The 27,206-nt window shown below is 36.6% G+C and overlaps 1 protein-coding gene across 15 annotated transcripts in view; it reads left to right on the plus strand.

Moving 5' to 3' along the window:
- ERC1 (ELKS/RAB6-interacting/CAST family member 1) overlaps positions 1–27,206 on the plus strand; it is a 298,605-nt gene that overhangs the window by 55,791 nt on the left and 215,608 nt on the right. For 11 of the 15 annotated variants that reach the window (XM_074902123.1, XM_074902127.1, XM_074902132.1 and 8 more), the window contains exons 3-6: positions 7,661–8,077; positions 21,043–21,117; positions 23,160–23,315; positions 25,041–25,124. In XM_074902123.1, coding sequence (XP_074758224.1) covers positions 7,661–8,077; positions 21,043–21,117; positions 23,160–23,315; positions 25,041–25,124 — 732 coding nt within the window. The remainder of the gene's footprint in view (positions 1–7,660; positions 8,078–21,042; positions 21,118–23,159; positions 23,316–25,040; positions 25,125–27,206) is intronic. The other 4 variants (XM_074902128.1, XM_074902131.1, XM_074902135.1 and 1 more) reach the window with 1 other exon arrangement.

Here is a 27,206-nt window from a genome sequence, read left to right on the forward strand (position 1 = left end):
TAAAAGTGTGTCAAATGGAGATGCTAGGAAGATTTGCATGAAAAAAAGCTTTTGAAGCACACTACTAACGTAGATGTACCTTTGGAAATATAAAACATGGTAGCTGGGACTAACCAGTATGACTTTAGAAATAACTTTTCTTTGAATTCTGTTGCCTACTAGACCATTTCTGGTACTTGCCACATAGCTCAATTCTCTTAGGAAGCCAGAGAACTATCAAAATTATATTAATATCAAATAACTGATATTAACATTATAACAATATTAATATCAAAAACTGATAGATAAACTGATGTTTTGCAGTTTACTAGGTTTGCCTGATAGATAAACTGATGTTTTTCAGTTTACTAGGTTTGCCTATGCTTGATCAGAATTTTTATTTTTACCACACAGGCATGTGCACAGATTTCTTCACACTAAGGTATGTTTTTACTGTGCATCAGGTGTTCTATAGAAACTGCTCATATACATGCTTTATTCCTTGAAAATAGAAATAGCTTTATTTTTCTTTATAAGGTGCTTCCTGTGTACCATAAGTAAAATCTTTCATGCATTTCTTCTGATTTACCTTACAGCCTTTTTTTATGGATGTACCTATACACTTAGTATGAGGTGATTGCATTGCAGTTTTGGTTCTTCTGTGACTAGAGGTTTATTAGGTTGTTTCTGATCTGCTTACTTCAGGAGTTTAAATTAATTCCTGCTGGTTTGCTTGTGGGTTTTCTTTTTTACAGACAGGGGTGAAAGAATTAGGCTGCTGCACACTGCCCCCTTAAACCAAATGAGTAATTTTGTGTGAATCTAGTACAGCTGACAAATGTATTATTGACAACTTGGGCTCTTTATAGCATTTTTTTTACCATCTTGCCCTTCTGCTGCCTCAGAGATAATGCAATGTATGGTTGTCTTTAAATATAAGTCTCTTTCTTTCACTCTCAGGAATTAAATCCTATTAAAATCATAGCTATGCTTTGTATTGAAGCTAAACATTATAAAAATCACCCATTCATTTCCATTTAAATAAGGGGTTTGAAACCACTGATCCATCTTACAGGGAATATGTAGCATTTCTGGAATCAGCAAGTTCTGTTTCATCCCAGCCCTGCTGGACACCTGACATTAGCCCTTTTTTCGGTTTCTTTGCGTGGGCTGCAGCTGAATGTCAGCAGGGACTCCCTCAGACAGCCAGGCCGTTGCTTCTGCAGTGAATTCAGCAGAATCTATTTCCCAGAAACGCCGCCAAAACATTAACTCTTTTGAGAATGGGAGAGAATGATTTCCCATAGTGACCAAATCCTATTCGAGCATTTGGCATGTGATTTCTTTTGAGCTGAATGAGGTTCATCTTCTTACAAATGTTTGAAATGCTTTTATTGTAAAGAACATGAGAGGAATCATCATAATGCAAAAGTTTGTGGTTGTGCGTGCAGATTTGCTGGTAAGAAAAGCACCTTCAAGTTCTGTCAGTTTCTGGTGATGTACATTTGAGGGTAGACCTTACTGAATTGTCCTTCTGAAATAAAATACATCATAATTATTGTAACTTTTTTTTCCAGAGTAGTAGCATTGTAATCATGAGCTAAAGACAAAAGTAAGTAATTGTTTGTAGGTACTACAGGTACTTCTGTTACAGACCTGGAAGGGCTTAGGTGTAAACTGGCATCTTCAGAAGCCTAGGTTTTGATCAATTAACAAATTACATCTGTCTCTTTTATTTTTCCTTTATCCCTAGATTGGATCCTGAAAAATAAATACAGAAATACGTGCTATGTAATGAAAAAAATGCAAACCTGTCCTATGCCTTTCCAAGCACTTACTGTTTTCTACATGAAGAACAGCTTGATCACTGAGCAGATTTGTAGAAAACTGCCAAATGCATGTACATCATAAAGCTGTCATTCAGTACAGGATGTACTGGCATTGTGTGTTAACAGTAGAAGTAATCAGGAAATTTTCAGTAGCTAAGTTTGTCAATAATATTTTTACAGGAAATTTTTATTGAATCTGTTAATTTCAGCAAAACTTTTGTTAGGAAAATATTTCTTCACTGCAGAGTGGGATTTCTGTTTAAAAATTAGAAAAAGAGTGAGATGAGATCAACCCCTGAGCAGGAAATAGACTTGATCAGGGGTGCTCACTAGAGTGTGGGAGATGCTAAGGGGTTTCTTGGCTAATTTAAAGACCTTGAGCCGGGATTCATCCTCCCTTTATTTCACTGGGAGATGTAGGTTTAAACTTCCAAGTCAGTCAATATTCAGATATTTGTACAAAGCAGAATCTCAGTCCCTTCTGTAAGAATATCTTGTTAGAGATCCACCCAAGAACAGCTTATTGTGTACTGACTAGAGCCTCATTCAGGACGTATGAAGATGATGAGTAAGAGCTTGAGCCTTTATCCCCCAGACTGAAGCTTTTCTAACACAGCACTTAAGTATTCTAGTAGGACTTCTCTTTTTCTCCCTGACCTTGCTCATATTCTGTTGCTTATGAATCTGAGAGTGTTCAATGTTCTCCTAATGTAAGAGGAGAATTTTTTTTAAGTTGTTGAGTTTTGCAGAATATAACAATGCTTCCCACCTCATTGTGACACGTTTCTGTGACATGGTGTCATATATTTGAATGTTATGTTTTCCCTTGTTGCTGGGAAAGAGAAAGAGTAGGTTCCTCTCTTCTGTTTTGCTGATTGTTGACAGGCATCTCTAAAACATACTGAATTTGTCATGGTATTCCAAAAGTTAAAGTAATTTTCCTGGTTAACCTACTTAGAATTTAAATCCAGGAGATTAAGGAGAACTTTACAGAAGTGTTCGGTGCCTAGCTGCCTCACCTGTGTTGCAGAGCCCACAGTTCTAATTTATGCATTTAGGCTTCTTGAATAAAATATGGGATGAGTTATGTATCTGATTACGATAGGTGCAAAGACAGTATCTGCAGTGTGAATAGCCTAAATCAGGCAACCAAAACCAAACAGATAAATATGTGTTGTAATCAAACACGGTAGCTTGGTAGATCAAGCTCTGACTTGCAAAGATGAGTGTGGAAATCCTTTATTTAAAAAGTATGTCATAATTTAATCTTTTCTTTCAAAATCCTGCTAGGAGCAATGGCTGCCTCCTCCTGATCTAAAATGTAGGGTTAGAATACAGATCTTGGCTGTAGAGTATCAATTAAATTCCTTTTTCTGTCTGAGTATGTTAAAATGCACATCTCCCACTTCCTTTGGAATGGTAAGATAATAAACATTTAAGTTAATTGGAAGTATTGCTATTCAGGTCTTTCTGTTCTTATGTGTTCTACCAATTAGAGTAAGAAGCTGTGGTCTCTTTAGTACTTTCTGTACTACTGAATCTTTAAATATTTCATGCAAAATGGAAAAGCATCAACAGGGAGAGATGAAAAGAGCTGCCTGCAGCAAGGTTCCCAGACTCACCGGTATAGCAATAGGTACGTTGCATTATCCTGAGACTGCAAGAACAGGACTGCTTTGTGAACCAAATATAAGGAACTTCTATATTATTGGCTGTAGTCATACTGTAGGTTGGAAACTCATCCATCCAACGTGCCAGGGTGTGGGAAATGTGAATTTGACCCTGCTAGGTGGAGTCAAAGATTGAATCATGTTCTGCTACTTACAGATGTAAATTTTGTGCTGCTGGATGAAAGGCAAACTCTGTCCCTGTGTAGAGCCCAGTTAACAAGCTTTAAATTGCCCCATGAAAATAACAGGGGCAGAGGAACACCTGATAAGAGAGTATGTATGCACCTTGCCCTTTTAGGATTTACATTTGAAATGGGCCTGAAGGGTCTTAGCTCTGTCAAGAGAAAAGTACATGGGGCATAATCAGCAAGAGACTTGCTAGAGAACTGTGCTCACAAAAATATCTTTGTGATTTGCAGGTGTAGCTATGATTTGTAGTGAGGCTTAAAGACCAATTTTCATTACTGGAAAAACCAGGGAATCCTCAAGGTCTGAAATAAGAGCAATAAGCTTCAAGCAAAGTACAGGTTCAACATGATTGCTTTGACTTTAGTTATGTTACCTTTATTAAACTATTTAAGAAAACCATGATTGGTACTTATTGAGAAGAGTATGACATAAGCAAACTCAGTGGTATTAAAACTATCTTTATTTATAGACAAGATTTCAACAATTTTTCAAGTTTGATTGAGATCTCTATTCAGGTACTAGACATAGACTTAAGTAAGCATTAGGGGCTAGTATCACAGGAACTTGGAAGATATTTTGCCTTTCTGGAATAGTCATTGTTTTAAAAGTGAAGCCTAAGAAATGGATGAGAAGCTAGTAAGACTTGCCTGCTCCTTCAGAGGGGAAAGGATGTTTTATTTGAAATGATGCAGAAGACAGGCTATGTTAACTGAAAAAGTAGTTTATTTATGATGCCAGCTAATAAAGGGTATTGTTCCACTATTCTGAAAATCAAAAAATTTTTGGAAAGCAGAGAAAAGAGCCCATTCTGCATATATCATGTGTGTTGGAAAGGAGTGGGTGTCAAAAGAATAGAATAATTTTCTATGGCGTATTTTTCAGTTACCTTGCACATAATGAAGTTTGTTCTTAGCTGAGCAGTTCGGAGAACAGTGATAATAATTCATAAGCTCAGTGTTAACCCTTCCTCTCACCCCACCTCTTCATTTTTCCTGGAAAACTGAATTCAAGGTGGTTGCTGACCATTTATACCAATAAATACTGTTCATCATTGGTATTAAATTTTTATTCACATCATGTTTCTGAATCATATAATAGGTTTTGGTTCTTTGACCCCGAAGTTGCATGGAGGCTTTTCCAACTTTTGGGGAGGTAATTTCTCTGGGTCTGAGACACAGCTTTTGTCTATGTAACCTGAAATGAGATTTCACAGCAGATCATATGGTAAAAATGTGGGAGTTTTGGTTCTGGTGATTATAGTCCATTGATGTTTATAAATAACCTAAGTTTGATTCTGAGACAACACTGAGTAGAGGAAGTAATTTCATTTAGTAGATGATGTGGCTGTTCAGAAGAAGCTCTTTTCTCGCCTGTGAGAAAGGAAATGCTGAAGTGGCAGTATGTGGAGAGGCAGGTGGAAGCATGTGGGAATTTGTTTGTTAGCTGGAGGAACAACACACAGCTGGGCTGTGGGTAAGTAGGGCTTCTCAAATACAAATGGAATTAACTCATGTGTAGAATTGTAAAGTTTTATCTAGTGAGGTTATTGTTTAATGAAATTTAAGGATATTAATTCATTACTGCTGTTGTGGTCCTACTGACTTCATTGGTGTTGTCTATATAGGTACAGATAAGGCAGACCTTTTCATGGGTGCGATAGGTTTTTTCTTAGTGCATGATCAACGTACATTAATTGAACAAATGTAGTACTTTTGATGGCCTACCTGCATGCTGGCATGTAGTGCCTCAGTTTTAAGGCTTGGAGGTTGTCTGACATTCTCACTGTGATTTGGAGAATAACAATGAAAATTAAAACCTTTAAGAAAAAAAAGTGATTTCTAAAAACATTTTTGAAATCCGTATTGATTCACTTGAGATATTTCTTTTCTTATCTTACACTGCCAAATGCTGACTAGAAAATAGATCTGAACATCCACCAATATATAAACACAATGTACCTTTTAGAACAGAGTAATTAATTATCCTCTCAATATACCTATTCTATGTTATCACATAGATTCTATAACTTAAAGTGTAGTTTTAGGGTAACAAAATTAGTAACTGCCAAGTACTGTGTGACTGAAATAGAGGAAAAGACAATTACAGCATCTCAAATCAACCACGAAGCTATGCATTTTAGCTGATTTTAGTTTATGCTGATAGCATAAAGGTTTGTTCCATTTTCTTTTCCACCAGCTCCTTGACTGCACATTCACACCCCTACTTTGCACAGGATCAGCATTGGTGTAGTCACACACAAACTTTGGTTTTGATGGGTCTGATTTTCAGCCAGGTGAAGTTTTGTTCCAGCTGTCAGTGCCAGCCACCTAAGGAAGCTGGACTGTTCTTTTTAGTGGCAGTGTGGAATTAAGTGAGCTGATTGTGAAATAGCACCTTTAGTTTTGTAAAGCTCTTCTTGGGCCAGAACATAGAAGGAAGGTAAACACTCCAGCTAAAGCACTGACCTTTGTAAAGCAAATGGCATTGGACTGCTTTATAATCATTCTGCACAACCTAACTAACGCTTAATGTTTCTAAAACAGATTAAAGGTAGGTAACTTCTGCAAATACTACCTTTTCTATTGTCTTTTCATAGAATCACAGGACGGTTAGACTGGGAGACCTCTGGAGGTCAGCTGGTCTAACCTCCCTGCTCAAGCAGTGCCACCTACAGCCAGTTGCCCAGACTATTTCCAGACAGCTTTTGAGTATCTCCAAGGCATTTTGCATAAGAACTGTGATAAATATATTCTTGAAGTAATATTTAAACCCAAATCTTTTTACATTTCCTCTTTTCACAGATACTTGAGTGAAATGAAGTACTTGGATTTATGTCAAACATATTAATTTGGCACCATCATTACATTATAGACTTAACAGTGTGTCTCCTGCATCAAGCTTGATAGTAGATTATAACTAATGCTAACTAGTATTTTAGCCCTAGTGAATACTGGAAGTAGCTGTATTGTAGACACTGATTTTTGTAATATAAAGGCAGACCCCAGGGATCAGTCCATCTGACTTGTTTACATTCAGACTAAATTCTAAGCATGTCTGACAGGGGAGTAGAGATGTATCACTCCATGCCTATCTTATCCCCTGGTAATCAGATCTTTTTCAGTGTGTTAGTACTTCTGCATTATTGTCTTAATACTTCTGTCTTGCAGAGGAGAAAACAAATGTTTATCTAAATATGAAGTGAGAAGTCTTTTTGAGGCAAACTGTGCTTCTCCTATATTATCACACTATATTAACCCACTGTATTCACTGTCACCGAGACAGGATTTATTTGTTGCATGACCACAAATTACTGCTAATTGTTTGATTGACTTCACATTCCTCTTTGTAAGATGATGATTTCTGTTCTGTACTAAAATCCTCATGCATAAAATCGTATGATGTGATCCTTCTCCCCAGTCAGCATATATCCAGTGTACTATAGTTGGAGTGCTTCCTGACATGCTGAAGTTTCTTCCGTAAGTCAACTGGGAAACCTGTAGTATGTGTAGTGTTAGTACTGAAGACCTTGGGAGCCTTCATGGCTGGTTACGTTTTATTAGATGTTATGTAAATTCTAATAGTCACATGTCACTCTGCTTTGTCAAGATAGTAATTCTAGTCTATGACTTCTTAGGCAGAATTTTTCTATAGAGTAGGCAAAGATTTGGGAAAAAACATATTTTAAGATCTCAGCTTACTGTCAAATGCCTACGGACATTCGCCCATTTGAAATAATGACTCACTCAAGTTAGTGGGAGAGCCACTTGAATAACTGGGTTTCTAGTGTTAATCAACCCTCTACCAGGCACAGAGGGAAGGACTTGAAATTTCTGTAGTATAACCCAGTTCCACTTCAATTCTGCTTTGAAAAAACGTTGGTCTGTCAGTATTGCGGTTTCCTCTTGGTAGTTCAGGAGGACTGACGTGGCTCATACTGTTCTCTTTATTTCTCAGTGGAGGGAATCCTCTGATTTTACTTATTTATCCTTTTAGCATATGCAGATGACTGTGCAGGCTCTCCAAGACGAGCTTCGGATCCAGCGGGACCTGAACCAGCTGTTCCAGCAGGACAGCAGCACTAGAACCAGTGAGCCCTTTGTGGCAGAGCTGACAGAAGAAAACTTCCAACGACTTCATGCGGAGCACGAACGCCAGGCCAAGGAACTCTTCCTGCTACGTAAAACCTTAGAAGAGATGGAACTGCGTATTGAGACGCAGAAGCAGACCTTAAATGCACGTGATGAGTCCATCAAAAAGCTGCTGGAGATGTTGCAAAGTAAAGGTCTGTCAGCAAAAGCCACTGAGGAAGACCATGAGCGAACAAGACGGTTGGCTGAGGCAGAGATGCATGTGCACCACTTGGAGAGCCTTCTCGAACAGAAGGAAAAAGAAAACAACATGCTGAGAGAGGTAAGTTACCAAGCTCTGGGTTCATCTCCATTCTTAAGCTCTTCTCTGTCTCGTCTCCATTTCACAGCTGTAAGGGAAGAATCTTCTATCCTCTCTAGAAGCGTATTTTACATTGCAGACTTGACAGAATTTATCCCTGTTTTAAAACTTCTTTATGGCTTCCTTGTGTGTGCTTTCTGGGGTTTTGTGCTTTAGGCCTCACTTCTTCCATATTCTCCATATGAAGCTCTGGAGGTGAATTGTCACACAGACTGTAAAATTCATTCTTTGGTTCTATTTTAGTTTGAGACAAAGTAGCTACCTGTATTTAGGAGAGAGCTGAGAGAAATCTTTGCAGGAGTAATGGATGATTGCTCTACGGTTTCCATAGAAACAGTTATCTTGCTGTGAAGGGTATTTGATAAAACTATTAGCTGCCCTGGATGCACAGCCAAAAAAAAGATTACTTAAAGGGACACTGCTGCACACATAGTAACCCCTTCCCCCCATCCCTCTGAAATAAGAAAAGAAAAAACATTTTTATATCTGTATTGCATCTTAGAGGATTATGATGACAGGCATTCTTCACTATTAATCATCCTAAATTAATTATAATAAAATATAGGCTACATAGAAACATTTTAGAAAAATAAAGGAAAATAAATCAGTTGTTGTGTGACCAGTGTAATTAAATTTATTGATATTGTTAAATGCATTTTCCTGTTGTCAACTAGGCTCCTAAAGTATTCTAATATTACTTCTAAAAGGCTAATAATTCAGCACGTGTTGTGTGCATACATGGGTATGTGTGTATATATATATATATATACACGTATTCACTAATGATAAGATTTTCTGTAAAGATTATTTTACATACATCTGTATGATTGAATGCATGGATTGATAGCTATGCATGTATGTGTAGTATGTGTGTGTGCATCTAATGACCTGTTTGGGGCATTGTATGTCTACTTTGTGATTTAGCATTTTTTTTCTAAGTCTGATACATACACAAGATTTAAACCCCCTCTCTAGCAGCCAGGGAAGCAAGGTCTGGCACAGAGGTTTTTGAGATGAGTGTTTGCAGCAAAACCCCCCTTCTTAATGCCTCTTATTCATATGTTTTCTATGGCCTGACCCATTGTACTTGTGCTCTTGCAAACATTTATATAAGAAAGCTAGAGTCCATTGCATTTCTGAGCCAGATTTAGGCCAGATTTATTTTTTTAGAGCAGTAATCTCTTGAGTGTCTGGAGTGAAGATAATATGATTCCAGATTTTCTACACTACAGTTTTTCCTTTATTTAGCAACCAATGATAATTCTGTTCCAATTCTTGTATCTATTTCAGGAAGAGCCCCAAATGGCCTTCATTTGTTTCTGCTTTAAGTCCAGCAACATAAATGAAAAGCTGGCAGGAGCTGTGTAATTTTTCAGGAATGCAGTTATGTTTGTTTCTGCTACTGATGAGTAGATGTTGAGAGATAAGAATTCTTGTTTCATTCACACATATATGGAAATTATCAATCATTTAAATCATAGCCTTTATGCTAAAAGATTTCCTGGAGAATGTGGAGATGACTTACTGACTTTGGAAGTGTAGATGCTGTTTATCTAACATTTTAAAATTAATTATGCCTTGCTGCTCACCCAGCTCTGATACATTGAAAAGGGTCATCTGGGTATACTGTAATTTGTAGCTCAAGCCATTGATATGATGTGGGATCCAGCCTTGAAGCTGAGCACCCTAATAGCCTTGGAAACATGCTTGCCATATACTGTAGAGATGCCAAATTATCTCCTTATGGAACTGGGGTTTGTTAGTACCGATGTGTTGTCCTTGAGCTCTGAGCTAGACTTTGCTAACTGAACTCAGACTTGTCTGCCTGAAACTCAGGTCTCACGCTTGGGGCTCCAGGAGGCTGGGGAATATCAGGGGATGTCGCTGACCTGTAGCTGACAGAATCTGACTTCCTGAGGACCAGGTTGCCCTACTCTGCAGGATCTGGTTCAGAGTTGCTATCACTGGTCCACACTTGGAAGTTGTCTGTGTGCAGAACCTCTTAGGTGTGTCTACATCACTCTTCTCAGCTAATCTTCTATTATGTGTTTATCTGTATTTCCATAGTTTTAGGTTATTTTAGCCCTTTGCTACCCCAGATACTAACTGTGGAATTTTGAGCTGCCTTGAAGTTGATGGTTCTATATCTAGCATTCTCAGTATCTGGAAAGGTATGCTAAACTCTTCTTTAAATACTGCTGTTAAAGGAAGCGTTAGTATCTCAAAGGGGTTTGTTTGCATGTGCTTGGGAGGTCAGCATTTATGCTTCATGTTCTAACACATAAAAAAGCTAAGAAAAACTTTAATAGCAGTTTTAGCCATCTCACTTAAAGCAAGTTCTGAGATGTCAGAATCTACTAGAACTGTTTCTGACTTTACCACTGTGTTAGACTTCTGATTAAAAATTACTGGGAATAATAATAAAGACCTGCATCTTGAAAACTGGAAGGATACCTTTTGGCTTCAACTTTGAAGCCTGCATATAATTCAAAGCATGATGTTGAGACTCAAGGTCATCAGATGACAGACAGTGCAGGTGCAGTGGCCAGCAGTCTGACCTTTAAAATTAAATGTGACTTCACTGGTTATTTCAGCTATCACTATTACTATTACTGTGATCATGCTAATGATTGCACTAATTTCCTAAGGAATGGAGATTCTTAAAGAGCCTTGACTTGTGGTTGTGATAAGATCATAACCAAGGAATAGCTGTACTGGTTCAGACCAACGATACCTTTGGTCCAACATTCTGTTTCACATAATGGCCATGTACAGACACCCAGGAAAGGATAAGAACAAGGCAAACGTGGTACTTCTCTGTAATGCTGTTCCACCTTCCCAGCTGTTTACAGATGAGGTTTTTTTTTAACTTTTTGTGACTTGTCAGTTTAGTATCCTCCACGGATCTGACATCTGAGCACATGGTCATTGTTTACTTGAGCCCGTGTAAACTTCTGCAGCTATAGCATCATTTGATAAGTGATTCTACAGTCTGTTGCAGGAAGAATGTGCCTAATTTCTTTTGAGTTTGAACTTGTCTCCTAGTAGCTTCATTGACAGCCTCTTGCTCTTTCACTGGAAGACACAATTAATAGGCGATTGCTCCTGAGACTCTGTGCCACTCACAGTTTTAGATTTGTCATATCCCTTTCAAGTTCTCTATTTTCCAGACTGAAAAGTCCAAAACTACTTAACCATCTCTCCTATAGAAGATACTGCGTATCTTTCATCGTATCTCAGAGCACTGTTTGTCTCCCATATCCAGGTTAGGAAATGGATTTTCCTCCAGATAGTGAGAGGTATTGCCGTAAACAATTTGACTCTTTTGGGCTTTTTGCAAATGTCCGGAATTCCAGGGAATTCAAGCAATCTGTCCATACAAGTCCATAGGAGAGATCCTGTATCCAGCATTGGATGTATTTGACAACTCACTGGTACAGAGGACAGTCTCTCATTAACAGAAAATAATGAAAAATTAAATGTGTTATTGAACATCTGAACACAGACATGGATTTGGATGCCATGACTTCAACAGATGACAGTGTGGCTGCATCACATTCTTCTACCCTAGAAAACAAGCCTAAGCTTCACAGCTTATAAAAAGATGGCTGCTATTTTGAATACCCCTTCTTAAGTCTTAGTGAAAATTATTCATATTATTGTTGGTATTCTAGACTTAACTTTCAGAAACAAGATTATTATCATACCAGCAAGAAATACTTGATGAAATCCAGCAGCTGGACTACGGTTTCCAGAATAGCTCCCAAGTTACGTTAACTGCCACCTCATTGTTCCAGACTCACCTGTTGCAGAATTATCAGTGATAGCAGTGACAGCACATAACTCTACAGATAATGCAGCTTGCTGTGCTCTTTATGACAACATCATTTCCTCCCCCAGCCCCCTCAAATGCTAGATGCACTGAGTAGAAATATATTTTTCTCAGCTACATAGAGTAGTAGATACACCAAATATCAGTGCAACTTGTGGCAGAATATGATGTGATTGTATCCACATCTGGTATTCTAGACATTTAGAATAAGGAGAGTCCAACATCATCACACCAGCTTAGTTAAACCTTTCTCTTCTGAATTGTTCATTCCTAGCTGTCTTTAGGAATATATATCAGAAGAAAGAACAGAAATCATACACTTCTATCATCAGAGTCAATAAAGAGGTAACTTCTTGAGAGTCTTTGTAGTTTAGGCCAAATTTCTCATGTGCCTAGAAGAAATTATAAAAACAAAATTTATCTGTATTGTCGGGGGGGGACAGGGCCCCAGGAGGGACAAAAAAAGGATGCTTACTGTGTATTATGGTCAGATATTTGCCAAACAACTTCAGCAGCACTGTCCCATTTTTTTACTCCTTCACAAGGGATATCAACACAGACTTTACAACAGTAATTAATCTGATGACCTGTTTGTCTCTGGGGTGCTAGTGGACATACATACTCTGCAAACGAAATACATCTTTATTCACAGAGCAGTGCTATGGCATATAGTAACTGGAGTCTCTTAAGGTATACTGACATATCACTGCATTTCTCCTGCTCAGGTAGGGATATCCTTTGATGTCTCACAGAATCACAGGATCATCTAGGTTGGAAAAGACCTTGAAGATCATCTAGTCTAACCATTAACCTAACACTGACAGTTCTAAACTACACCATATACCTATGTGCTGTGTCAAATCATAAGAACTATGGAGGATGTATGAGGTGAAGTTCCAAAATAATTTCTCTTATTGTCATTGACCAGTGTGCTTATTGGTATCTACCTGTTACACCTATGAAGCCATGAATCCCATCAAGCTTTGTATAACATATATTCAGAGTCCTGATAATATACATGGCCCTAACCTGGCTTTTCTTAAAAAGATGCAGCAGAAGTTGTTCATAGTGTTAGTTCTTGCTTCATAAAAGTTTTACCACATATTTATAATGAAGAATATGTAGGTTCTGCAAGTGACTTGTGACAGGCTGTATGTGGCTGTTGTCAGTACCTTCAGTAAGAGGCCAAAACCGAGTCTGCCTTTGAATCAAACTCTGATCTTGTAGCTATAGCATTCTCCTGGGAGAAGGGAGTGATGGCTCAACCTTTGAGGCTATGCAGGTATTGAAGTTGGGGCGAAGTATTCATTGAAATATCAGTGTAATAGAATGGCAACATAGTTCATAAAAAATAAAACAGCAATTTGATTTGATAGATAAAAATTAGACAGATATTCCCTGAACTGTGAATCCAGGTCTGGGACAGATGGCTTACTACAGCCTTTTATTCAGAAACAGAAAGAAGTCTGTTTAACTAGAAGGTTTCTTCAGGTGTCAATTCTAGGTTCAAAGTTTGCATGTTACAGTGGTGTACAACAAGGAAATCAACAGTAGCTTTGCACTTTGTCACAAAAACTGTGTTTGGTGGTAAATTACAGTTTTGATTTTTTTCTTTTAAATAATTGGGCCCATTCAAACAAGATGAATTTTTAATACAACTGAGGGCAAAACTGAATTAAGGAGTTAGGGATGTAGTGCTTAACAAATAAAGGGGGAGTTTGTATGTAAAACAGTCACTGAAATGGGTCATTCATAAGGGTACTCATTTACAATGAATTTAAGGAAAATAAAAATGGCAGAAAAAGCTATTATTTCTTTCACCTTCAGTATTTGTTGAAATGGCCACTGCACAAATCTTGTTTGTGAACAGTTATCTGGTATGGCTTTATTATAAGAACAGGTCACTGTAGCTGTTTTGAACAGTGCTCACTTTATTCTAGGAAGTAATACCAAATTTCTGTGAGCACTCTTTATTATATCTCCACTTAGAGTAGATGTCTGTCAGAGGAGCGAGCAGGCAGACTAGACTGCAACATACATGTACTTGACTTAGCTATAGATTATCAAACTTGATACTGTTACGGCCAAAGAGCAGAAGCAAAGAGTTTAGTGAGAAAGGATGGGTGTGCCATGTAGATGTACCATTGGAGCACTGCTGAACAGTACCCAGGGAAGAGAAAGGGTTTTTTGCTTTATCTGAACAGATTTTAATTAACTGTGACAAGTTTTGCAAAGAAGTTCTTTTTCCATATGTGTGTGTTAAAATTCTTACCCTTTTCTGCTCCAGGCTCAGAGAAGGATTTAGAAATTTTAATTGGAGCAATTAGAGTTATCTCAAAGAACACTTTTGTCCTGTTCCAAGACTTTGCAACATAAATAAGACACACTTTCAAAGAGAATTTTTGGTTTGCTGGAGTAGATAGATTGATTCAGTAACTGGAACTCTTACTACCATCATACTAGGGGATGTTTCTGAGTTAAAAAAATTAAGTTTCTGCTTTTTCTGCTGTTGCTTCATTCTTTTGACATTTCAGAATAGAATAGCAGGGAGAAGGGATTTAAGTCACGATAATTAAAATAGTTACATCTTTATTAGAATCACTTGATTTGTCTAAAAGTAATTTTAAAACATGTAAAGCTTTTGTGGGACAAAATTTGATAAATGGGACTATTGCAACTTGAGAGCATCCATAATTTTATACATTTTGCTTTTTTGAATACCATTGCTGATTGCAATGTCTTATGTGTCACTTTATAGAAGAATGACAGGATGTCCTGGACTATATGTTGGAGAATAAAACCAAGTATTTTTTAGTTAGCTAAAACTTTACAGTCCACTGAATGTTGCAAACATATTGCACAGAACATAATATTTGATCATATAAAGACATGGGAAGGGCAGTTAAAATGAAAAAAAGTCAGAATTACAGCTGTGGTTTTAATTGCACATCATATTTTTTGTTGTTTTTTTAAAAAAGAAATACGTGTGTGAAAGAGCGTATTTTTCCTATTCTCTGTGTGATACATACTGTCAGATTATATAGGTTCTGCCAGAAATGGAGGGCATGTCATTTTTTGCTTTGAAAAGTGTTTATCTTGTGGTACTACTGGAAGTTGTATTTTTAAGCATACAGCATACTGTAAAAGCATCATTGCTTGAGAGGGCACCTTCACAGTTCTTCCAAATCCCATGCAAAACCAGAGGCAACAGTAATTTAGGGAATAACAGTGAATGATATGGCCAGATTATGAAGGAATAAAAGGTTCTGATTATAGTCCTTCCTTCACTGTTATACAAAGTGTATAATTTATTAATATTTTAATAACATAGTCCTGATACTGCTCAGTATTGAGGACTCCTTCAGTTCTAAATTATATTCTCTAATTTTCAATTAATATGGCATTCCTTTGTCAAGAAAAAACTAGAATTTGTCATCCTATGGTGCACTAAAATGATTTTATCACAGCTGTTCTTTACATATTCAGTGTTTGTTGCACTTTTGATAAGCTGTTCTATGTAATTATGCTGGCCAGAGAATTATAGTATTGTTTCTCATATGGGTACGGTGCTACCTTGCAGATCTACTCAGCAGATGTTAGGTAATATGTTGCGCACCTTTAGTTTCTATCTATTTTGAAGTAGACTTTTTTTAAATGAAAGTAGCCATTCTTAATTAAAAATCGGTAGTGGTGATGTACCAACCCCAACTCTCATTAAGCTGTCCACACTGTTTGAAACTTCTGACTATTTCTAGTGTTTAGTTTTCAGTTATTGAATCTTGCTGCTTTTTGGACAGAACAATCCATTTTGAATTTTTGTTGCCTGTGAAGGCACAATTAAATTTGTGATCAATTTGCACAATAATTTTTGTTTTGATTTTTTTGAGTCGTTCTTTGAACTCCCTTCAATATATCAGTATAGTTTTAAAATTGTAGACAGACAAAGTGAACACAGTATACCTGTAGTAGTAGCACTGTTGCCAAACAGGTAATAAGGTGTCCCTCCACCTAAAGCTTTTATTGTTTACATGAAAGAATTGTAGAAACTCTACTAGCTTGTAATCATGGGGTATTAAGCATAAAACCTGGAACAGAAATTGGGTAATACAGCATTCTTCAATATTCTTGGCAATGTTGTGAAGGTATCTGGTGGCTAGAAGTTCCCACTGGCTAAACTGAAAGAGAAATATAGTGCATATTTTTAACAGTAATAATAATGAACAGTGAAAAGCATTTATGTTGCACAAAACTTGGGAACAAGTAGCTTTTTTTGTTATCTTTTTAATGATAAAGGCATCATTGAGCAAATAAAAACAAATATAAAACATACATATAAGAGGCATCCCTTGTAATATTTTAAGTTTCATTCAAATGTAGGAAGATGCTGAAGTTTACTAGTCTGTTATGGAACAGTATCAGTTACAAGTGAATGTTATTTTGGTATGAAAGTAGAGCAAAGGAATAATGCTTTATCAGAATGGATAACTTGCAAGGAATGAAGGTTTAGTTTTGTATTTTTCTGATCCTGATATGTGTGTGGTCTTATGCTTTTAATTGCTATGCAAAGTCCTGTTTTGAAGATGAAAATACTAATTTTTATTCATCTGAATGGTGTGTGTCCACAATAGAATGTGAATACATCAGAGATACAATATATTAATATTTCTCCATTCTCCCACTGAAAGGTAAGTATGTAACCTGTATTTTACAATTAAGAAGGATGTCTGTGCACAACAGCTTCTTCAGCAGCCACACTTAAACCTGTGTTTTAGGGAGCTTCGGCTTCCCTGTGGCCCTGTTTTCAGGCTCTTTAGAATTGTCGTCATGTTGCCAAAATTATGTCCTTACTATGCAGTCAAGAGGTGGGAGGTGGTGTTTTTCAGCAGGTTATGTCATCCAAATCATGGTGGAATTACTTAAGATGATAGAAATAGGATGTTTCCTTTGCCAAAGTGCAAAGTGTCACTTCAAACAGTGGAGATACGGGCATTTCTAAGATAAAGCTTAGAAGAGTTTTTTATTTGGGAAAATGCTGTGCATGTAAAAAGTAGACACTGTTTGTCAGCATCCCTTTAGTGACAAGATGTTCTCCTACTGTGTATTCCATCTATTCTATTTTCATAGTTGTAGTTGCTTTTATGTTCTCAGTTCAGAGACCATGTCTGCACAACTGGGAATTATCTAGTATGTAATTGCACTACTAAAATAAAAACAATATATAATTAGACATTTGGCAAATTATTTTTGACCATCTTATTTTTTTTCTCAGTTTCTTAAAGTACACAAGAATTTGTTTTAATTTATTTTCTATTATCAAGCTGTTTCATTTTATTCTACAATAACAGTCCTTGGATGATTGTACAACTGATGTGACAGGAACAGCTGGAGATATAACTTTCTGCGTTTACTGAAAGCTCATGCAGTTCAGAAGAGGATACTTTTCCCGCTTGGATCTTTCTTCACCTTTTTAAGCTTAAAGATTAATCTTCATAATTATTGCTGATTCCCCATATATGAGTTCTGAAGTTAGGAAAAGCAACTTCTTTTTAATTCATAAATTCAGGGGATTCAAACCCTCTTTTCTTCCCCTCCCATATAACTTATTTGTTAAGTGGACGTGGATTTGAGCATGCTGCCAAGATGTGACTGGGGTGTCTTCAACTGTGGACTGTTTTTATTAGTTTCCTCTCAAAGGAGTCAAATGACATTCTTGGAGTTGTGTTGTTTATATGTGGATCCTTATTAGGTGCTCTCATAGCCAAGCAGAGATTACAGAATAAATTGGTGTTACAGCAATATAGGATGTGAGCTACATCAAATGTTCTCAAATGACCCCTTACTAATGTGCCACACCTGAATTTACAAAAAGAATGGTCAGTGTCTTAACCTCTTGTTCCTTTTAGCCTGGGATTTGCAGGAAAAGACTTTAGAATTCTGAGAAGGGACCGAAGGATGTAGGGCATGCATGAGCCTCTCCAGAGAGATAGTCAGGAGGCATGTTTCTTTCTTATTCAGATGTTTGTGTACTTGTACAATGGATCACGCCAAGCAGTGCTGTTCACTTCAGCCAAATAGATACAAGCCTACTCTTCCAGAGCAGTAAAGTATCTGAATGCCCCTATAGTAAAATGCTGTTTGATGAATTAATGGAGTCCCCCATGTCCACTCTGCAAACTTCATATATGGCTGTTTTTCAGGAGGAAGACACTTCTATCACTTGAGTTGTGAGATAGGGAATTTAAACAATTTTAGTTAGATGGCGCAGGACTGAGGAGCTTGCGCCAAAATGAGGGGGCTATGCGCAAAGACACACCAGGTGCTGATAGTGTTGCTAAGATATTATCTTCTGGCTCAGACAGAAGCTTCCTATTGTCCTGGAAGTAGTACAAATCAGCAATAGATCACCTCAAATCCTAGCACAAACTGGCCTTTTGTACAAAAGCGTCTTTTGAAAATTTCTGAAGGCTTCAGTCTAGCTAACAATCATACATGCTAAGATACTGAAAAGGCATCTGTAACAACATTGTGCCAGTGGCAAGACAGAAACTTCACTCACTCTATCCGGAGCTCTTAAGAAGGACTGGCAGCCACCCTATCTTGGAACTATGCTGCAATTTGTGAATCAACACATTAGATCTCGTTGAGATGGAAACAGGGAAAGACTGACCACATCTACCTTAAGGCAGGCAGCTGAGATCATTCCCAATAGAGGAAGACTGAGGGCGCTAAAGAAGAGTCATGTTTTTCGTTACAGGTACTGGTAAGAGCACTGAGAAACAGGTGGAGAGTGTTAGATCTGATCCCTATCATAATTGTAAATGCTCAGGCTGGTCTTGAGTGTTAGAAGCTCATCACAGCTTATTCTTATTAAGGCAATATGTAGCACTATGTTTTTTTCTCTGATCTTTTTGATTGAGGGTAGTGAGATAAGTGCTGAGTTTCTATGGAAAGAGTATGTGGCAGACTTGTCCTATGAATAGTTGAAAGGACATTTTGATGAGTTTCTTTTCTAACATTATGTATAGCAGCATAACCAAATGAATCTCTAAAACATTACCTCTTAAAGGGTGGCAACTGAATAGTAGTGGAGACAGACTAGAAAAGTAGTTTCACTGATGTGTATCAAGAAAAATGCTGAGGATGGAGTAGGTAATAAAAGTGGTATTGGTCCAGCTTGTACTGATGACACCCTGTGTGCTGACAGCTTCTTTTTTCTTCTTCTGAGGATGGGCACAGGAAATGGTAGAAAAAGGTTCAGCTGGTTGGGCTTATTGCTGTCTGCTTTGACAAAACTTACAGTTCTGCTAAGGAGATGATTCCAGAGATAATGCCTGCAGTCTTTAGATAGCTCTATGTTCAACTCTCTGGAAAGTGCATCTCAGTGTAGTATGTTCCCTTTAACATCAGCATATTCAAGATAAAAGTGGCTGCCTCACTTGATTTAAAACCTGTTGAATAGGTAGAAGCTATATCTGTTTAGACAAAAAGAAGCATACTTCTAACGTTGTAGGCAGACAGAAGAGTGGAAGAGTGCTAGAGACCAACAGTGTGGAAGGCTGGTGATGAGAAATTACTGGTTATGCTGTTCTTCAGACATCAGTTGTGCAGAACAGCAGAGAGGAATGCACACTGTGATTTCTTTGGGCATGATAGAAGACATCTTGGGCCAAAAGAAACATCTGTCTAGACTGTATAGGTTTGAGTAAATCCATTATGTCAATGCAGGTATAGGTAAGTAGAAGAATAATAAAGGTATTGCTCCACTCTGGTCTACATGATATAAGTGTTGAGAGGCTCTCAAGACATCTATTGACTGTTGAAGAAACAAATATATTTATAGGGGTTTTCTGGTTTATTTTTTCAGGAGGTATTTTTTTCAGAAAATACCACACTTCACTGTGAACATATTTGTAAAAATAGCTTCTCAGGAAATACACAAGTATTTAAAGACACAAAGTATACTGGATTTTCTTCTTACTACTGATCACAGGCATCCATTTATGCAAATAGCCTTGTGCCAAATTTATGCAAAATTCTTCTTGTGGCCCTTGTCATATCACTACACATTTGTATCTTGCTCACTTCATAGTTATGTAAGAACACTTAATCTTACAACATAAGTAGTGTTTTCATTATTTTGAATAGCACTATACAAATCTTTCTTAATCAAATAATTAATCATATGGAACAAGTTGCACATATGACTGCCATACAAAATGTTATCTCTTCAACATGTCTATTGAAAATATAAGTTTGTGGATGGCTTTTTAGATTTGACTTTTAGGTTATTAAGGGGAGTGGGTGGCTAAACTGTGTGTGTGCACATAGACACTAGACACTGTATTGTTTCCCTTGTATTCCCACTTGTTGGTTTGAAACCCCTAACTACTTTATACAGCAGAACAAGCTGTTTGAGCTTTCTATGATTTTATTCCTTAGCAAGCAGACTGAAGCATGCTAGTTCCATGAATTCACATCCACAGAAATATCACATGGAATTTTGTGTTCTTGTGTCTGTTTACTCTGAGTTTCTAGAGCAATGTGCTATACAGTCTTGTACTTCCAGCTACGTTCAAGGCCCAGTGGAGAAAGATTTTCATCACACATAATTAAATGTTCCTACTCTGGAGTAAAAAAGTTAGTTATCAACACAGCTGCACCCTGTAGCTTGTTGAAACAGAAACCACAGCGCTATTGTTTTCAGTAAGCATCTAGTCAAATAAATTATGTGTATGTCTTTCATAAGAAACTACAAATAGTTTAGATTAGTTTAGCAGTCAGATGAGAGGAGTTTTTAGTAGACTCAGCTGTCATTTCAACAGTTTATTTTGAGGAAGTAGGTAGTTGAAGATGCAGTTTCTGTTGTGTCTTTTTAAGTGAGGCTGTGATTCTACTGAATGAACTTTCACCTATGCTATGCTTTCATTGCTATGAGAAATGATAAAACGTACGAACTGGTAACATCAGAAGGCAGCATTGAATTATACTGTGTATTAGAAAGGGAACCTTTGTGGCTTGTTGAATTTTGTTCGTATTTGGTAGGTGGGACAAAATATTATTAGGCTAACTCTTGCTTTCTTTTCTGCTGGTACAGGAGATCCATCGTCGATTTGAAAATGCTCCTGACACAGCCAAAACAAAGGCTCTGCAAACTGTTATTGAGATGAAGGTAAATGATTGCATATAGGCAACAGTAGAGTTTGTTCTCTGGAAAACGGGTTTTCATATGAAAGGTGACTCTACCAAATAACATATATTTCTGTCAGTCTTCTAAGTTAAAATAAGTATATTTATATTATTTATTTTTGATCAGTGAAGAGGCAGAGCTGCTTCATGAGACAATAGAAACCTGCATTCTGTCTACAGATCTGCCTACAGAATTCTTTCCGTTAACCAAAAGTCCATTGTATTTACAAGGATGTGAATGATGAATTAGTAGGTTTTAATGATGATGTGGGTTATTTTCTTCTTATGGTATCAACATTTGAAACATTGATTTGCATTCTGTGTGTTGACAAAGTTATCAATTTGCAAACTCAAAACCTGCTTTAAGAATGGGTCATATAGCTAGAAAGATGTCTGTATGTCATCATAAACCTAACTTTTCTAGACGTGATTGAATTCTTCACACCGTTAACTCAAGTATCTAATGGAACAATGGCAATTTGCCAAGAGCTCAGGAGCCACAAGTGGAGTGTATGGTTTACACAGCTTTATGCAATCATATTTCATATTGTATAGTCCATAAAGTACATCAGACAGGCCTTGGATAAATACAGTTAAAAAATTGGAAACTGTCTTCGCAAATTATTCTCTTCCAGTTTTGTATCCTCTCTTTCTCTCTCCTTTATCTGTGCCTTTTTCTTTTATTTTCTTTCTTTTTTTCCCTTCCAACTCTTTCTATTCCATCTCAATGTTTTCCATAGTCATTGCCTATCTTTCTGCTCTGGAGCCTTTCATTTACCATCTTTCTTTTATTAATCATCTTTGTGGTCCATAGTAATGTAAACTAATCAACCATCTAGTAACAATAAGCCATCTTTACTATCAGAAGAGAAACACTGGTATTTATGGGAAATGATGTGAGTACTGAAAGGAAATCCTGTTGTAAATTGCAACATATCACTTCATCTTATTGCGTCTCTATTTTTTTATTGCAGAAGTCCACTTTACTGATCTTAAGCATCAAAAATTTAACAGGAGATCTGACTAGATCTTCATAATGGTCCTTTAGAAAAGTCTTATCTCGTGAATGAAAACCTATATGTGAAAATCCTGCATGCTTTTTTTCAGCTGTGCTTTGATTATCAGACCAAAAAAAAATTATGAATGATTGGTCTATGAAAGAATAGAGGATAGTTTCAAATCCTACCTGTATTTCAGGAAAGATGAAAAATTTTGGAGAAATTTAATTTAAAAAATAGACTGCTTTAAGAGATTACCATTCATAATTACATATCCATGTATGTATGCATAAAGCTCTTGTGTGCTGTATGAATTTGTTCTTGCTGTTCCTAACACATAAGATTTCTACAGAAACAGAAAACCAAGTAGATTGACAACCTATGATTGTCCTGTAAAACTATGAGGATAATGGTACATTGACTTGTTTATTTTTCCAGATGTATATTTTTTAACCATGGAAATTTTTTGTATGTTGTATATATGAGCCATAATACTTGAAGTGTCCTCTGCTGCTTCATCCACTCACAAGTAGATTTTCCAGTCAAAAGTAGATTATCCAGTCAAAACTAGATTGTTGCATCTTTTCTTTGCTTATGGTGCTTTTTATGTTCTCCATTTGTGACCCCACTTAAATTACTAGAAGCACAAACCCATTTTTTTGCCATTCTTGCAGTCACATTTTGCTGTTCAATTAGAATTCCTCTGTTTTATGCTGTCTTTGCATTACAAAGCAACCTTTTTTCATGTTCCTTTATTTATTCATCATATCCCATGTCCCTGCCCCTAGCCTTGTTTTCTTTAAGTACTAAACTCTTGCTTTCCTTGAAAGGTATAAAAAATGTAAAAATGAGTACTTGAGCCCTCAGCCAGATGGTATGTAAAGAGGTGTAGACTGATTTCTGTAGTAAGTTCAGGAGTAAATTTTAAGGGTAGCTACCTGTCCAACAAATTATATCCTTTTACTGCAGTGGTATGTTAACAGATCATCTAACTGTGTATATATCTGTCTCTTCTAATTTTTTTCAGGATTCAAAAATATCTTCCATGGAGCGTGGCCTCCGGGATTTGGAAGAGGAGATTCAAATGTTGAAGTCAAATGGAGCTCTGAGCACAGAAGAACGTGAAGAGGAAATGAAACAAATGGAAGTCTACCGCAGTCATTCCAAATTCATGAAAAATAAGGTATTGAGAAAACAAATGATAGTAGTAAGATAAACTGAGCTTATTTAACAGATGAGGGAAATTTTCATACTTGAGTAAAGAGTTACACTCTGGATTCCTATTCAGACACTGGGAAACAGAATTTATTTGTATTCTTCCATGAAACTGAAAAATATTTAAGAGAATTTTAAATTTAAATTTGAAAAGATTATAATGGTGGTTCAGTAAGGTCAATGGCCTAAATTCTTCTTTTACTATCACACCTGACTTTCTTTTATTTCAGAAGGATTTTGTGTTTACTTTTAGATCATTGCTAATTCGTTATAATTCTAGATTTTATTTGGTCTAGAGTATTTTCAGATGTAGTCTATTGAAAAAAAGAGTGTTTCATTTTGCAACTGTTGTACATCTTTTTATTATGTAAAGGCTGAAAATTGCTGCCTGAACTGTTACTGTAATGGCTTTCTATTACACTCTCTTTCCAGTAGTGGAGTCAGAATAAGAGTAGATTCTACAACAGTGGTGGTGCCATCATTAATTTATGCTGTTGGAAGTAAAAGACAAATACAGCAGTGAGACATGTTAATCCTTGGGAATAAAGATGGACACTGACTACTGAATTGTCTGTAGCCAAAAGTCAGTTCATTCCTTGTTTCTCCCAAGGAAGTGTTTCCCAGTCTTTTAGTGGGCCCTAACATTTTCTAATGAAGATTCAGGCCACCTTGTACAGTAAATTTATGTATATAGTGAGCAGTCCTGCTTTTCTTAGGTAGCTTTTATGTACTCCCTGAAATCAGTATACAAATCCCTGGAACAGAGATTGGAAACTACTCTACTAGGTCCTGAACAATTGTAACCTACTGTGTTTATCCTGCTTGAAATTATTTGTCGAAAAAAGAAAGGTAGAGAAAGTTCTTGGAGAAGAGTTCCTTGCCTGAAGTAGAGATATGTAGTAAGTATGTGTTTCTCCCATTTCCCTCATGCCAGCTCACTGATTTACCTCAAGATAATCACATCTGTTCTTTTATACTTTTGCCTTTTATCCCACTGAGTTGTTTCTAGAATTGAAGGATATCCCCTTCAAATTAGGAATGGAGAGATGATTTTCACACCTCTTCCTTCTATTCCTTCTTTCTTTCTTCCCTTGTTACCAACTCTCCACTTTCCCCTTCTCCTCTCCCTCTGTGGGCCTCTAGATCTGTCCAGCTACTCAGCTCTGGGATCTCTTCGACTATTGTGTCTGCTCATTTATTTTTCTGTAGAAAATTTACTCCATTTTGATAACTCACCCGTGACTTGTAGCCAGGTCCAATCTTGATATTTTGCTCTCATACCTTGTTTTGTAATTGCACAACATTTATTTTTTCCAGTATTGTATTGTATAGTCATCTGTGGCTGTATGTTTTATATTTCTCTTAAACTGAAAAATGTCCCTTTTCCTGTCCTAACTTCCTTGTGAATTCCAGTTTCAAAACCATTGAGTGAAATGCCCCATACTTGACATATATAACCATAACCATAACTATACATCTTTGTTTCATAATCAAATTCTTGTCTGGCAGCCTATGTGAAAATACAGAGACATTAGACTTTTGAGAAGACTAAACGAAGAATGGAAGAGAAAATGAGTGACCAGTGTTGATCCTTCTGTTAAGTTCTTTGTCACTTTTAGTTACTTGGATTGAAGTGGACTAACTAGAAGCTGACAAATTGTAAATATTTAAAAGCATAACAATGTCGTGACAGGTAGAGCAACTGAAGGAAGAGCTAAGTGCCAAAGAGGCTCAAGGGGAGGACCTGAAAAAGAGAGTGGCTGGTCTCCAGGCCGAGGTCTCTGCAGTAAGATTTATCTTTTGTGTGCAGTGGCCATTCACTGGGGCTTGCTAGCACTATGGCTTTTGGGGTAGTTTTTCTTCTCTTATCTTCTTTACGACTTGATATAACAGTAGAACTAACAGCCTGCTCAGCCTTGTAGCTGCCTTCTGTTCACATGGTTTTGGTGTCCATAACATCATTCTTCAGCTGAACATCTCTATTTGTTTTGTTACTATCTTCTCTATTGAAGCAGATTTTCAAAAGTATTCAGCACCCATTTTGAGGCCAGGCTTTCAAAGAGATTTGCTTTCCCTAGTAGAACAAAAATAATTTGAAAACATGTGCTGAACCCTCTTAACATTGTTTCACAAAAAATAACAAAAGCTGGATGCTGAACGCTTTTTAAAAATGATTGTTTAATTTTAGCAGCATGAATTTAGGTTATTCCTTTGCTGTAAAATTACTGCATTTGGTGACTGATCCTAGTGTCTCACCAAGAAGAGAGATGTGAGCACTTAATGCTTTCTTAACTTCTCTTGCAACTTGGAATGGTATGTGCTGCATTCTTCCTAAGGAGCTTTAGCACATTGGCAGTGTGGACTTACAGCTCTAAAATGGGTATTTCTAGAGAGAATGATCTTAGGGTGCTACTTCAGAATTTTAATGTAATGAAATGTGGTTGTATTTAGATGAGAGCATTTTACCAAAACACAAGTATTTAGAGTAAATATCTCTTCTGAGATGACCCCAAAAAGGATGTCCTTTCAAAGGAAGACCAAACAGGTTTGAGAATGTTTTACTATAATTTAGGCTGCCTACTAGCTGATAAAGTTTGTGTCATCTAAAATTTTTAAGGAGGCTTTTTTGTTTAGATACTTTAGAAAACATAACTGGCAGTAAATAGTTCATCTCTTCCCAGGTATTCTGCTGTGCCTAGCAGATTTGTGAATCTGGTTGTGTTGGCTGACAGCAGAAATAGTGCTGCTAACATCAGTATTTTCGTATCTAATTTAAACAGGCACTGAAGTCATTCTGTGGACATATTTTCTTATAGTAAAATTATGAAAAAAACAACTTGGTATGTTTGAATTAAGTGAACAATAAAGTATTGAATAGTTCTGTAAATCAAATTCTTATGCTCCTTCCCATTATTCCATTTTAAAAAATTCATTTGGATGAGGTTTTTCAAGATACCTGTCCTCCTTCTTCCTCTCCCCTTCTTCCTTATATCCTCATGTGCACTGTTTCACATGGGAACACAGAAGTCCTTGATGACATCTTTTGATGCTATTTTAATACTCTTCAGTAAAGAGTTTTCTTTCCTTCATTGCCCATTATTGAAACAGTGTTGTCAAGACAAAACCACATTTACCCAAGCTTTTACACTCAAGTTATTTCTACTAGTATATGCATTTATACTAATTAAAAATAAAAATAAAGAAATTATAAATTGTAGCTTATATCAGTTTTGTTTTTGACACATTCCCAAAAATGAACAATGACCTGGAATTTTTTTTAGTTTGTGATGTTCTTTAATTTCTGTTTTGAAGCACAGGACAAGATACTTTCAGGATTGAAGGATTTTTTTTTAATGTCACAAACAAAATTGTTCTATTAAAAAGAGGAAAATTGTTCAGGTTTTAAGAGATATGTCCACCTCTGCTATATAATACATAAAAGTAAAATATTGCTATTTTATTCTGAGAGATTTATTGGAGGCAAACCGGGAAGTTGGTTGTAAACTTGGACATAAGTTTACATTTAAGACTTCCCTGTTCTCTTTAATTAAGTATATTTTTTTCTCCAGATTGACATCAGAATTGTCCTGCATGATGACTGCACTTAGGATGAGATTTCATCTCATTTCAGTGCTTTGCTTTTAACATTTCTTACTGTTTGTCTTTTAAAATGATAATCCAACCTACATTTGTTAAAATAAATTGGCGTTTCTGTACTGATTGAATTCACTAAATTAAATCTAGGAAATTGCTCTCAACAAAGTGCAATTCCACAAACAGTTTTCATGTTTTTTTGATGTATATTTGCATTTGCTTTAAGAAGCTTCCATAAATTAAAAGCTATTTCTTAGAAGATTGA

The sequence above is a fragment of the Athene noctua genome, chromosome 3 (genome assembly GCF_965140245.1).
Source record: "Athene noctua chromosome 3, bAthNoc1.hap1.1, whole genome shotgun sequence".
Classification (NCBI taxonomy): domain Eukaryota; kingdom Metazoa; phylum Chordata; class Aves; order Strigiformes; family Strigidae; genus Athene; species Athene noctua.